At 38.3% G+C, this 15,785-nt stretch overlaps 1 protein-coding gene across 1 annotated transcript in view; it reads left to right on the forward strand.

Moving 5' to 3' along the window:
• The window catches only part of TMPRSS15 (transmembrane serine protease 15), an 88,297-nt gene that overhangs the window by 22,324 nt on the left and 50,188 nt on the right, over positions 1 to 15,785 (forward strand). Inside the window, 4 exon segments of the mRNA XM_073329227.2 lie at positions 2,240 to 2,349; positions 4,515 to 4,652; positions 5,792 to 5,941; positions 13,451 to 13,556. Coding sequence (XP_073185328.2) covers positions 2,240 to 2,349; positions 4,515 to 4,652; positions 5,792 to 5,941; positions 13,451 to 13,556 — 504 coding nt within the window.

Raw genomic sequence — 15,785 nt, forward strand, 5'->3', positions numbered from 1 at the left:
GTGGTTGTGTTCATACTGATCAATTTTAGCTTAAGTGATAAAATAAGCCTAATGTTTGCAATCAAGCATGCTTATGCTGTCAAGCTAGTGAAATACACCTGCAGTGAGAGAGACAATAAATAAAAGAAATTGAAACCAAATAGTGAGTTTATAGGGACACTTGAGCACAGAGTAGAATAATCAGAAATGTAACTGGTTATATATAATGCATGGGCTCAGCTCAGCCATACATACCAAGGTCTCACCATTGTTGTTGAAAGAAGAACAGAAATGGAAGATTTATACCGCTGTTTTGACCTGTTGGAGAACAACAGTTCTTGAACTGATTTGCATTGTATAATGGACTGTTATAACAAGTTTAAAGAGTATCAAAGAATATGGAGGGACTTTGTATAAATGATATGAACTTTGGAGATTTCAGTGGCTAGCAGAGAGTTGCTGGAGAAGCTGCAACTTGAGCAGGCATAACTGCAAAGCTAGTGAAGCTAGTGTTCAAGATACAACTCAAGTTGGTTGCACCAACAGCTATGACCTAACTTGCTGTACACAAACTGGTGTAACAAAGCATGTTTCATAAAGTGCCTGGAAAATCCCAATCCCAGTTGCAAGAACTCAAAAGCTTATGTCTCGTTCCCTGAGAGGATGATGAGAACTCTTATTTTGGTTGGCCATTTCTAATATTCAGAAGTAGTATGGGTCACCATCTGATTGGTCCATTCCAGCACCTCCAAGAAAAGGATAAAGTTGAACCACCCAGCAGAAATGGGATCAAAGGGCCTATCTCTTTCAGTACATCACTTCCTGAAAGCTAAAGACCTCTGGACCAGAGAAGACTAAGGTCCTGGACCAGCCACCAAGGACTCCTCCTGGTGACATTAAGTATCTCTCTCAGATAGAAGTCATTAACTGAATGTTTCAATTTTCCAGCAATTCTGGTTGCCTACTAGCGCACTGGGGAAAAACTATGGTTGTGTTTGTCTTTTGCTCCATCTGTGTTTGCAAAGTGAACACCTACTGTGAATGAAAACTGAACTAAAAAGCTGACCACTAAGCAAAGATCAGGTGATACAGACTTTCTCTTAGGTGATGACCCAAATTAGTCAATTGACCACTTCCTGAAACTAGGTACCTACGTAGTAAGGATGTGTACATGCTTGTATATGTGCTTTAAGGATTGTCAGAGTTATAGTGTGTGTATCCCTATTTTGTAACAGGTTCTAGTCAAGATTATTGTAAAGTAGTTTTAGAAATGAAAACGTTTCTGTTGTTAACTAAGATTGTAAAAGAAATGTGCATTCAGCTACCATAGTGAATGGTTGCATACTGCCTTTTAAATTCTAGGTGTATACAGACATAAAATGAGACCAAGTGTACAAGCTTCTTGTACTACACTCAGTCTGTACAGTTTGTCATAAAGGTATGAGTTTGTTAGATGGTTAGGAGTGTTAGTTAAATCCTGGGGCTAATATAATTAATTGGGAAATAGATAATAAGAGTTGACTACTATAGATCCATTGGGAAAGAGATGTTGGTGAATTGTTATGAAAGTAACTGATAAAACTGTGTTGTGATCTAGCTTTGGATTGTTTTTTCCTCTCTGTTAGCAACATCGGAATTGAGAAACAAATGACTCAAGGGGGGCCCTGTTCTGAGGGACTCTGAATCAAATATCTAAACTAAATCACCTTCCCAAGGTAGTAATTGAGGATAAATATTATTTTCTATTGTGGTTGTTTAATTTGATTCTGAAAACCTGAATGGTTATATCAACCAATTTTTTAGTTTGTGTTATCCAAATCATAATTCAACACTAGTTTTGTCTTCCTATATCCTATAATATTAGTTGCTACTGGCAAGGATATTTAATAAAAATCTATAAACTAAAATTCAACTCTCAGGTCCATTTCTTTAGTTAAGCAATCAAAATTAAGAGAACCTTAAAAAAGGTGGTCTGGATAATCAATTAAGCAGTTGCTTAAGTGAGGTTTGTTTCCTACAGTTTCCACAGGTGAAGAGGCTTCCCATCTGTTCTCTTTTGCTATTGTACAAAGTGTAATGCTTCATCTAAAATTTCACCATGATTAGCACGGATTAGAAAAGCTGATAATGCAATTCCCATAATTTTTCTGCACTATCCATTAAACAGTCTTCATACTAACAGTTCATTTACTACAGACAAGGAAAATTACTGAAGCATATAATCTTACTTTTTTTCTTTTGTTTTTTTTTGTTATTTTAGTACAAATCAAGGATTATCCATTAAACTAAACTTCACTTCCTTTGATACCCAACAATATGCGGACATTTTAAATATTTATGAAGGTACAGGACCAAGCAAGATTTTAAGAGGTAAGACAAGATTACTTTTCAGTCATTATTATATTTGAGGTGACTCAAATACATGCATATAGTTGTCCAGATTACCTTTTTCTTTGAAGATTTCTGATCTAAATATATTTGCTTACTCATTTAAAGTGGCTTGCTAAATGTTGTTCTAAGATACAAAGGAGAGAGTCACTTTTTAATGCTTTATTTGGCTTATGGTCTAAGTAAATCTGAAGATCACCAATGCATACTATTTACCACTGTGTCCTATTTTAAAGAAGTGAGATTCTACCTGTATTTTACTTGAATAAACCCATTTAAGCAACTTTTGATGCGGGGTTTTAATATATATTTAGAGAAAAAGTTGGGAGGTTTCCTTATCATTATAGTCTTTGTCTTTGTAAGTGAAGGGAAATGTGCGCTACAAATAGTGTCTGGATGGAGAAGGGGATATATAGTGAAGAAAGGTGAAATTCTGTCTCTGTGACATTATCTCACCTCACCCTTATACACACATGGTTCCTTAGTGGAGGATCAGGAAGCTTCAATTGAGTGATCCCTTGGTAGTATTGCTTCTGCAGCAGCTGTGCTTCCCAGGAGGTGAAGGAATGGTTGGGGAAAAGGTCTGGTGGTAGTATAAAGGCATTGGACACCTTAATGCATGTTACCACCACTAGCTCTCTCCAAAATCTGTAGATCAAGGCGATAAAACCTTGGTCTCTTCCAAGGGGCACTGCATGTCCCATGAAGGAAGAATTATAAGGGATTTCCACACAGAGTTTCCATTCCACTCAGAAGGAAAAAACTATGGAAGGGAAGAATTTGGTACATACATATCTATAAAAAGAAAAGGAGTACTTGTGGCACCTTAGAGACTAACCAGTTTATTTGAGCATAAGCTTTCATAAGCTACAGCTCACTTCATCGGATGCATGCTTATGCTTATGCTCAAATAAATTGGTTAGTCTCTAAGGTCCACAAGTACTCCTTTTCTTTTTGCGAATACAGACTAACATGGCTGCTACTCTGAAACCTATACATATCTATGTCATTCTAGTTTTTAATTATCATTTTGACATATTTTTAAAGATTTATAGAATTAAAATGGGCAAAAAGTTCCTCTGCAGCAGAGCGCACACTTGCTAACTGTATGAAATTGTCTAAAAATTGAGAGAGGAAGAGAGCCTAGCCTAAACTCCACTTAATAATGGAAACTGGGAGTCCAGGATTTGCCTCCCCTTGGATATATTATAATGCAGTGACTCATAAAATAGGACCTGACCCAATGCCAACTGAAGTTAATTTGAGTCCTTCCACTGACCACATTTGGGTATTGGCTCATGCTGATAACCAGGAGGCTAACTACATGACTAAGTTACTTATTGTATTACCCCATTAGTTTCATAAATAAATTTTAGAACTCACAGTCATATGTGGTTTTTGACTACACTGTAATTGCTTTTGTTATTTTTTCATACTTTTATGATGTATACATTATTAAGAAAATTAAACTACAATGTAATCATAGTGTATTTAAAGTTCTTTGATTCTAAAAATAAAAGTATTAATTACCAAACCATGGAGGTAAGCTCAAGTAATGAAATCATGTAGTCGACCTTCTGGTCTTAGGGGTTTGGAGTTTATACATGTATCAAAAACTCCAGAATATTTAGAGGGAAATAAGTGTGAAGTTGAAGAGCTAATATGTGAATAAAGAAAAGGAGGACTTGTGGCACCTTAGAGACTAACAAATGTATTTGAGCATAAGCTTTTGTGAGCTACAGCTCACTTCATCAGATGCATTCATCCACAAGTACTCCTTTTCTTTTTGCTAATACAGACTAACATGAATGCTACTCTGAAATATGTGAATAGTTAGATATTACAAAATACAATTAAAGCACAACCAGTTTAGTTACAGTCATTCACTAGCTGGTATCTGTGCTGAAATTAAAGTAAGATGGATGTGCAGATCTGAGGGACCTCACAAAAATAATTATATTTCAGCTAATTAGAAAAATGCTGTTTTGTTTTTTTAGATAGAGCCACCACTTCTGTAAAGAGGGATTTATTCAGAATTGAAAAAAACAGTCAGACTCACTCTCTTTTTATAATAGCACCACTCATTTTATGTGACATCGAATTACCTTCTGTAATTGACAGTTGCTTTTTTATTTATTTATTCTTAGCTTCGCTCTGGGGGACAAATCCTGGAACAGTTTACATTTTTTCTGATGAGGCTACCGCAGAGTTTATTACAGATTATTCTGAAAATTATAATGGATTCAATGCAACATATACCATTTTTAGTACCAGTGAGCTAAGCAGTAAGTGTCTTTTGTCCTTTGTTATTTCTCAACAGCAAAGGCTGATGAATCTGTATTTTGTGTTTGATAAAGGGAGAAAGTGGAGATGTTGAGAGCAAGGAACTGCTACATTTTATGGCCCAGTTCTGCAACTGGGTGGATCCTTCTGCTTCTTCGAAGCTCCATTTACTTCAACATGAGCCTTAAGATCGGCCTACGTGGAACTGATTGTAGTATCAAGGCATTATGATATTATTTATATTACAGGTTTAATAAAAATTAAAGCTCGGGGATACATCATAAGAAATATATTTAAGAATAAGCAATTGAAAATCATTGGCGTTACCATTTGTTCTTCAGTATCTGCTCACTTGAGGGTGAATTAAACTGTGGAGTTACTGGTGTCCTAACTCATTGCAATGAATGATGGTCCTAGAACAGTTAAAGCAAATGGAGGAGCATATCAGCTTCAGTCAGTAGAAATACTGGAAGAAAATCTGTTTGTAGCCAATCTGTTTGTGACAAATGAAGGACAACTACATGAGTTAAGGTTAGGTGTTTCCAGATATTCAGGGGAAAAATTAGACATAGGCTGGACAGGTGGCTGCCATCTAGGATGCTACATTTTGAGTAATGGGGGTGAGGAGGGCATGACCCTGGGGGAGAATATGGCTACACGAGGCAGCTGTCTGGCCAAGATTCCTGTGCTCTGGGAACCCTTGCATAAGATGTGAGCTGCAATAGAAAGTATGATGGCCAGAAGACACGAGGAATAATATTGAGCAAGATATTGTGGGAAAGAAAAAGAATTGTGGAAGCCTTCAAAAGGAACAATGCTGGAGTGAACACAGAGAAAGTAGAAGAAAAGAGAATGGGATATTGTTGACCTGTGGAGCATCAAAGGAATTCTTAAGTGCCTGAGCACTTAGTGTCAACTCCAGAGATACTGCAGCACATAAAGGAGTTTAGGCTTATTAGGAAAACATATACACTGTTTTAACTTTATAATGTTGCTCCTGAGAGGAGTGAATCAAAAATAGCCATATGTTGCAGTCCTCAAAGGCACTCTTAAAAATTCAAACTGTTTTTTCATAGAAATGCACAGTTGGACATGCTGATGAAACCATCACTCTTACGTTCTTATCTAATATTATTCACAGATAATGAAAAAATTAACTGCAATTTTGAAGATGGCTTTTGTTACTGGATTCAAAGTTTAGAAGATGATAGTGAATGGGAGAGAATTAGTGGGCCTACCTTTCCCTTTATGTCTGGCCCTGATTATGATCATACATACGGCAATTTGTCAGGTAAGAACAAATTATAGGAAAGAGTTTAATAGAAGGAACATCCAAAGAAAAAAAATAATTTTAAACAATTGGAGAATATTCATGGGCTGCAAATTTTGAATTAGTAATTGTGAATACTCATCCTAGAAATCTGAATCTGAAGTATATGCTTATTCAATGGGAAAACAAAAATATCCCCATATGATCTGTCACCCAATCAATGCTAATCAATGTAGTTTGAATTTCACTTTGAATAATCACAACAAACTGTTTGTGAGACTGAGAATTATTCAGAATTTATTCAGCCATTAATTAAATACAGATAATTGTAATCTGCTGAAATACATGTTACTTATAGAAAAAGAGGCAAAATTGCCTAATACATTATTTGGTATAAAGTATTCATCTGACTGTAATACATAAATGTACACTCCCTAATCAATGTTGAGAACAGTATCTTATTCTCAAATTCTGCATGCCAGATCAGTTGAAATAACAAAGAATTCATTTAGTAAAACATTTGACAGTGATTTTCAACTCTGAATTTTTCATTTATTCTAGATGTTTCCTCTTTCACCTCACTAGATCTAAACTGACAGTTCTTAGATGCAATATTGCCATTATTCAACTTTCAGATTTCTACTGCCTCAGTTTGATGTAAACATATGAGCTGGCATCATTATACACAGATATTAAAAATGTTCTGTTTTGTTCGCTTCTCTCCAAAAAAAAAGCAAAAAAGATAATACACATTCAACAAGCCTCAGAACCAAATCAGCATAATACTTCAAACGTACACTAGAAAAGATTTACTTTCAACTTAAATTAGACTTAAACCTCTGCTCACTTTCTTCACATCATATTGTATTATACAGTGCCATTCCTCATGCCAAAATGATGCATGCTACATAATAATACATATAAACAGCACAAGCACCAAAGAAAACTTATATGTATTATTAGACATGTTTCCCAAATTGATTCAGATTGCTCAGAGAATTAATGAACCAAGGATCAGAAAGAAGTGCATTGCTTGAAATATTTGCAGACATTTTCAAAATAGGGATGACTTGTTTCCATTTCATCTCTCATTCACATACTTCTAAAGAAAACCTTTTCAATATTGTTGAGGATCATGGAGTGGCTGATATGGGACTTGATTAATAAATAATTAAAGGAGGGTCCTCTGGTGTCCATGCCTTGTCGTGGTGAGACAGCTTGCATGCTCTAATGATCCCCAGAGTCTGTGTCTGCGAGGGCTTTTTGCTTCTGGTAGGTTCAACCATGCCAGATTGGTCTGTGCGGGAGGGACCAGACAAAACAGACACCCTGGTCCTCCAGGTTGGGGGTTAGGCACAGAGCTAACAACCCTGTCCCGTAAAAAAAACAAAATATGTTATGGAAACAGCGACGGAAAAATTGACCTTTACTGTGTGTGATAGCCTGGAGGAGTCAATGACCCATATGGCTGCCAGTGGTGAAAACCAAAAGGAAGCCACTGGCATGAAGACTGAAGTGCACAACACCAAGACAAAAACCAGACTTGGTTTTTGGAATGTACGGACAATGTACGAAACAGGGAAGCTAGCCCAGGTCACAGCAGAGATTAAATGCTACAGCTTATACACCCTGGGTGTCAGCAAGAGCCGATGGATTGCATCAGGAAGCTTAACAGCAGCCTCGGGAGAAACTTTGCTGTATTCTGGATGGGATGATGGACAACACCATGAGGCGTGTTGCCATCCTTTTGAAGAAGGTAGTAGAGCATTACCTGCTTGAATGGAAGTCCATCAGCAGCAGACTTATGAGAGCCAGACTGAAAGGGAAACATAATAATATCACCCTGGTTCAATTCTATCCTCTGACAAATGAAGTGATGAAGAAGTAAAGGAAAAATTCTACCTTACACTACAGGTGGAGTTATAGAGAGTACCATGCTATGACCTAACTATCGTCATGGGAGACCTGAATGCCAAGGTCAGTAAGGACAACACAAAAAATGACAGCGCAATGGGAAGATATGGGTGTGGCATCATGAATGAAAATGGAGAGAAGCTAGTTGATTTCTGTAATATGAAAGACTTAGTCATTGGCAGAACCCTATTTCAACATTGTGAAATTTACAAGCTGACATGGTGTTCTCCAAATGGCAGAGATAAGAACCAGGTTGACCATATCATGATCAATGGCAAATGGCAGTGCTCACTGACAGATGGGAAAGTGAGAAGGGGTGCAGATGTTGGCAGCAACCACCACCTTGTGACAGCCTCCATCAAGCTAAAGCTGAGAAGTGTGGGTCCACCAAACAAGGGACATAGACATTATGACATTGGCAAGTCCCCTGAAATACAGAAAGCCTTTGTTCTGCAGTTAAAGAACAGGTTTCAAGCACTTGCAGACAGTGAAGCCAGCTACAGGCAGAAGAGAAGGAATGAGTGGATTACACCCAGCACAGGGAACACCATAGAAACCAGACTAGCCCAGAAGAAAAAAGTTGTAGACACAAAATCCCAAAAGCTAAAGGACAAATACCGCAAGCCGTATAGCAAGACACATCGGGAGGTCAAACGCCTTGTAAGAGCAGACAAATGACATTATATTCATTATCTGACAACACAAGCAGAGGATGCAGCTGCTTGTGGTGAACAAGGAACTGTCTACAAAATGAAGCAGCTTATCAGTGGTAAATGGCAAACACCAACAAACACTCTCATCAGGAACAAACAAGGACACCTACTAACAACCGAAAAAGAACAAGAAATGTGCTGGACAGAGCATTTCAAATAATTGTTGAACAGGTAGCTACCTAAAGAGGAAGCAAACATCCAGGAGGCAGAAGAAGAACTTGATATCAACACAGACACCCCAAATAAGGAAGAGATCATTCAAGCCATCAAATCCTTAAAAAATGGAAAAGCTCCTGGCAAGGATAACTTAAATGCAGAATTGTTCAAGGTAAATCCTAAATTAGCAGCATTTATCCTGGCACCTCTATTTACATCAGTCTGGAAAAGGGAAAAAAGTGCTGGATGAGTGGACCAATGGGTGAAGTGAAATGAAGTGAAGATACCAAAGAAAGGAACACTCAGTGATTGTAATAACTGGCATGGTATCACACTTTTATCTGTGCCAAGCAAAGTATTGTGTAAAATCATAGTCCAGCATATATTAGAGGCAGTTGATAGCGTTCTCAGAATAGAGCAAGCTGGTTTTTGGAAAGTGCATGGATGCACAGACCAGATTTTCACTCTATGAAACATAATAATGAAACATAACAATGCTTAGAATGGCAATGGCTGCTCTACATAGACTTCATAGACTTTGAGAAGGCTTTCGATAGCATTCACAGGACCAGCCTATGGTGCATTCTGCAGGCATATGGAATCCCTTTCCATATAATCAACATCATCAAAAGCTTTTATTTCAACTTTACATGCAGTGTTGATCACAGTAAACTCAGTTTTGAAGTCAAAACAGGAGTACGTCAAGGGTGTCTCATGTCTGCAATCCTGTTCAACGTTGCCATCGACTGGGTAATGCAGCGTATAACAGAAGACATGCCAAGAGACATTAAATGGACACCCTTCTCATCCTTTGAAACCTGGACTTGCAGATGATCTTGCTCTTCTATCACATACCCAACACCATATACAAGAAAAAAACAACTCGACTCAATACATTTAGCCAACAAATTGGACAGAAAATCAACCACAATAAGACAGATATCATGACATTTAATATTTCCTCGCCATCATCAGTACGGATAGAGGATTATGTTGTCGCCAATGTAGAAACATTCACATACTTGGGCAGCACCATCAGCCAGGACAGTGGAACAAGCCAGGACATCCGGAAAAAAATCAATAAAGCCAGGAACACCTTCAGGAGCTTAAACACAGTCTGGAAATCATCAACACACAAAACCAAAACCAAACTCAAGATTTATCATAGCTGCATACTTTCAACATTACTTTATAGTGAAGAATGCTGGGGAATGAGAAAGTATGACATGTCCAAACTGTCTTCTTGCCACACAACCTGCCTCAGAAAAATCCTTTGTATCTTTTGGCCCAGAACAATCTCAAACCAAGATCTGTTGACACAGTGCATCCAAGAGGTTTTGAGAACCATAATTGCCAGGAGGTGTTGGAGCTTCAGAGCACATTGGTCATGTGCTTCAGAGAGAAACTGATTCCATCACCAGAGTGGCAATAAGATGGGCACCTGAGGGCAAGCTAAAATGAGGCAGCCCAAAAACAACATGGCAAAGAGCTGTGGAAGACAAGCTGAAAAACCTGGGGCACAGCTGGGGAACCATTGAAAGACTTGCCAGAAACAGATTGGAGTGGAGGAGCTTCGTCACTGCCCTAAATGCCAGAGGTGTAATAGGAACGTGATGATCATGATGATGATGAATATGATTAATGTCATTCAACATGAATTTATGGAAAATAGATCCTGTCAAGCTAGCCACATCATTTCTGGTGAAATTAACAAGTATGGTTAGTAAAGGTAATAGTGTAGATGTAATATATTTAGACTTCTGTAAGGCATTTGACTTGGTGCCACACGACATTTTAATTAAAAAAACTAGAGTGATATAAAATCAACATGACCCACATTAAATGTATTAAAAGCTGGTTAACTCTGATAAGTCTCAAAATGTAATTGTAATAGGGAATTATCTATGCCCCTCTGCCATGTACATTGGTCAAACTGGACAGTCTCTACGTAAAAGAATAAATGGACACAAATCAGATGTCAAGAATTATAACATTCATAAACCAGTCGGAGAACACTTCAATCTCTCTGGTCACGCAATCACAGACATGAAGGTCGCTATCTTAAAACAAAAAAACTTCAAATCCAGACTCCAGCGAGAAACTGCTGAATTGGAATTCATTTGCAAATTGGATACTATTAATTTAGGCTTAAATAGAGACTGGGAGTGGCTAAGTCATTATGCAAGGTAGCCTGTTTCCTCTTGTTTTTTCCTACCCCCCCCCCCAGATGTTCTGGTTTAACTTGGATTTAAACCTGGAGAATGGTCAGTTTAGATGAGCTATTACCAGCAGGAGAGTGAGTTTGTGTGTGTATGGGGGTGGGGGGGATGTGAGAAAACCTTGATCTATGCAGGAAATAGCCCGACTTGATTATGTAAAGAGTTGTCACTTTGGATGGGCTAGCACCAGCAGGAGAGTGAATTTGTGTGGGGGGGTGGAGGGTGAGAAAACCTGGATTTGTGCTGGAAATGGCCCACCTGTTGATCACTTTAGATAAGCTATTACCAGCAGGACAGTGGGGTGGGAGGAGGTATTGTTTCATGATTTCTGTGTGTATATAAAGTCTGCTGCAGTTTCCACGGTAAACATCTGATGAAGTGAGCTGTAGCTCACGAAAGCTCATGCTCAAATAAATTGGTTAGTCTCTAAGGTGCCACAAGTACTCCTTTTCTTTTTGCGAATACAGACTAACACGGCTGTTCCTCTGAAACCTACAAAAGGATGTGTCTCTAATAGGGTCCTGCAGGGATTGATTCTTGGCCCAATGCTATTTAACATTTTTATCAATGATCTGGAAAAATACATGAAATCATCATTGATAAAATTTGGAGATGACACAAAAACTGGGGGAGTCGTAAATAATGAAGAGGATGGGTCACTGATTCAGAGCAACTTGGATTGCTTTGTAAACTGGGCTGAAGCAATAACAACATAAGAATGCCCATGCTGGGTCAGACCAAAGGTCCATCTATCCCAGTATCCTGTCTTCAATGGTGGCCAATACCAGGTGGCCTAGAGGAAGTGAACAGAGCAGGTAATCATCAAGTTATCCATGCCCTATCACCCATTCCCAGTTTCTGACAAACAGAGCCTAGGGACACATCCCTGCCCATTCTGGGTAATAGGCAATGATTTTTAATATGGGTAAATGTAAATGTATACATCTGGTAACAAAGAATGTATGCCATACTTAAAGGATGGGGACTCTATCCTGGGAAGAAGTGACTCTGAAAAAGATTCGGACATCATGGTGGATAATCATATGAACATGAGCTCCCAGTGCAGCTCTGTGGCTAAAAGGTTCTGTTGATCCATAAAAAGGGAAATCTTGAGTAGGAGTGGAGAGGTTATTTTCTCTCTCTATTCGGTACTGGTACAATCGCTGCTGGAATATTGTGTCCAGTTCTGGTGTCCAGAGTTCAAGACGGATGTTGATAAATTGTAGAGGGGTCAGAGGAAAACCACATGAGTGATTAAAAGGATTAGAAAATATGTCTTCTGTGCATAGACTCAAGGAGCTCAATCTATTTATCTTAACACAAGAAGGTTAAGGGATGATTTGATTAACATACATGGTGAACAAGTATTCAATAGTGGGGTCTTCATCCAGCAGAGAAATGTATAACACAATCCAATATCTGGAAATTAAAACTGGACAAAGGTGTAAATAAGGTATACATTTTTATCAGTGAGAGTAATTAATCATTGGAACAATTTACCTAGGGTTGTGGCAGAATCTCCATTGCTGGCAATTTTAAAATCAAGATTAGATGTTGTTCTAAAAGATATTCTCTAGGGATTTTGGAGGGGACGTTCTATGCCCTGTGTTATACAGTAGGTCAGATTAGATGATTACAGTGGACTTAGATTCTACTGATCTATGATTATGAGCATCTCTAAATCAATACAGAAATGAACAACCTGATTTGGATTTCATTCTACAAACCAATCTTTTATGTATTTTAATGAATCTTGCAGACATGAAGCATCTATATAACAAAGGTGAAATCCTGGCATCTGTAAGTTTTCTTGGAACCAGAATTTCACCTTTAGGACTCTTAATTCTGTGGCTAACATTGTCTTTCTGATCTGAAATTAAAGTGTTTCTCCACTTAATTTTACCCCATTTAGCATTTTCACATTGCAAAAGAAAGTTTGAGCTCCTAGCCTCAACGAATTAATGTAGACAACTCTAGCAAACACATTACCAAACAATGTATGTTCCATGTTGATGTTGCTTCCACCTAAGACTTATTGTCCCAATCTTTTTTCCTCCCCCCCATATCCCATTATGGTATGAAGGGTTCGGAGTGGTATGGAGGGTACGGAGCGGGAAATAATCTCCCTCCAAAAGCCTGTACAATTGTCATAAGGGCAGACTTTGATTCATTCACTATAAACTCCTTGGATTAAATCCTGCCCCACCTGGTGAAATTCCCATTGACTTCAATGGGACCAGATTTTCACCCCTTGAGTAGTTGCTCAGTCATTTTGTAGGTTAAGGGCCCATTAAAATATACAAGTTTTAAAACTATTGCTTACCAACATGCATAACTTTACACATACATTTTCACCTGCTATTGTGACATTCCCCACTCTTCCCGTGTATTTCGCTCTATCTGCAGTTAACACTGCTGTTTCTGATATTTTTTACTAACCAGATTCTTTTTATTGACTATAATAATTTAGTGTCATCATCAAACTTTATCAACTTGATAGCCAATGAAAGATATTTATTGTTTTACAGGATTTTATATTTCAACACCCACAGGATTTACAGCAAGACAGGAGAGAGTTCGGCTTTTTAGCTTGCCTTTAGTTCCGGCTTCAGATCAATTCTGTCTACGTTTTTGGTATGTTAGAAAGCATCTGCAAGTTATATAATTGCTAAATATCACCTTTTAATTAAGAATGATATCATATGTAAATGTATTTTTGTCATAAATTATTTGGTCAGTTGGTTCAAAGTCTAGAACCTGGCTTGACCATGCAGCAGCAGGAGTGCAGCACAGTTCTACAAAGAGTTTGGATTCCAGGACAAACTAGAGATTCCTGTGGTGAAATCCTGGCCGTGTTGTAGTCAATGGGAATTGTGAAGTTAGGATTTCACTCCAGTTTTCTAACTATCCAGTTCCATAAGAAATTCCAACACGGGCCTTGATCCAAAGTCCACAGAAGTCAATGGGAATCTTTCATTGACTTCAGTGAGCTTTGGATCAGGTCCTATGGTTTGGCGATAAAACCAGCTCACAAGGAAGAGAGTAGCCAGGTAATTAAGAAAAAGTTATGTTATCCTTGTACAGTTTCTTCTCTGGTTTAGGTTTTCTGTCTTGTCTGAAATAAAAACTAGAGTATACCAAGGATTATTAAGGGTGATATTTGTTATATTAGAATTCTATGACAAATATTCAGTATTTAATTGCCTTCAAAATAAAATGTCTTTTATCCTATTGTTTCTAATACAGCCTAAAATCCAGTCCCAAAAGGTCTTGTTTGGGACCATTGTTGATTTTAATGGAGAATTCAGATTAAGAATCAGTTAAATGTACTGGTCACTAATCCTTACTCAAGTGCAAAACTTCCACTGAAAATATCAATAAACAACTGAATAAGACTGAATAAGAAAGATAGGATGTATGACAAGAGACCACCCTAGCTTAACCAGGTGATCTTCAATTTTCTGAAACTCAAAAAAGTGTACAAAAAGTGGAAATTAGGTCAAATTACAAAGTCTGAATATAAACAAATAACACAAGTATGTAGGGACAAAATGAGAAAGACCAACACATAAAATGAGATTAAACTAGCTAGAGACATAAAAGGTAACAAGAAAACATTCTACAAATATGTTAGAAGCAAAAAGAAGATCAAGGGCAAGGTAGGCCAATTACGCAATGTGGGGAGGAGACAATAACAGAAAATTTGAAATGGCAGAAGTGTTGAATGACTTTTTTTTCTCAGTTTTCCCCAAAAAGTTTAGTAGTAATTGGACATCTAACTTAATGAATGCCAGTTAAAATGAGGTAGGATTAGAGACTAAAAATAGGGAAAGAACAAGTTAAAAATTACTTAGACAAGTAAGATGTCTTCAAGTCACTAGGCCCTGAAGAAATATATTCTAGAATACTCAAGGAGTTAATTGCTAATGGTTCATATATTTCCTCAGTTATCTTTGAAAAGTCATGAAAAAGGTGAGATATTCTAGAGGACTGGAAAGGGGCAAAAATAGTGCCAATCTATAAAAAAGAGAATAAAGACAACCTGGGGAATTACAGACCAGTCATCTTAACCTCATTACTCGGAAAGATAATGTAGCAAATAATTAAGCAATCAATTTGCAAACATCTAGAAGATAATAAGTTGATAAGTGACAGTCAGCATGGTTTTGTCAAGAAACAATTATCTCAAACCAATCTAACAACTTTTTTGACAAGCCTTATGGATGTGGGGGATTGGTAGATGTGGTTTATCTTGACTTTAGTAAGGCTTTTGATACTGTCTTGCATGACCTTCTCTTAAACAAATTAGGGAAATACAACCTAGATGGAGCTACTATAAGGTGGGTGTAGTGGGGTGGTCACCCCACTCCTGCCTGGAAGGGCGTAAAGCAGCCCAGGAGAAGGCTGTGCCAGAGAAAAGCTGGGCTGATGGGGAAAGCAGCCACAGCTGTAGCCAGTGCAATCAGGCCCCAACTGGCCCCTATAAGAGGGTAGTGGGCCAGAAGCACAGATACTCTCTCTCTAGATGTGGAGAGGGATGGGCCTGACTGCTAGGAGCTAAGCAGGGCTCAAGGAAGGGCAGAGGAGCTTCGGCCTGGAACCTCCCCTCCCCCGCCGCCAGGCTGCAGGCCTTGTTAAAGGCCAAAGAAAGATACTGGGGTTGCAGAGGGCAGCCCAAGGGTAGGCAGAGGCAACAGATCCAAACCCCCCTTACCGGTGATGAGTGGCACATACACTTCAGTCTGCCCCAGGAAATGAGGCTAGTTGATGACTGGCAGTGACCATAGACTGAAGTGAGGTGGGGATAGAGGGTGGGGGTTCCCTTGTGAGGGGAGACCCAGATCTGTGGGGGTACTGCCTGAA

Source organism: Lepidochelys kempii, chromosome 1 (assembly GCF_965140285.1).
Source record: "Lepidochelys kempii isolate rLepKem1 chromosome 1, rLepKem1.hap1, whole genome shotgun sequence".
Taxonomy (NCBI): domain Eukaryota; kingdom Metazoa; phylum Chordata; order Testudines; family Cheloniidae; genus Lepidochelys; species Lepidochelys kempii.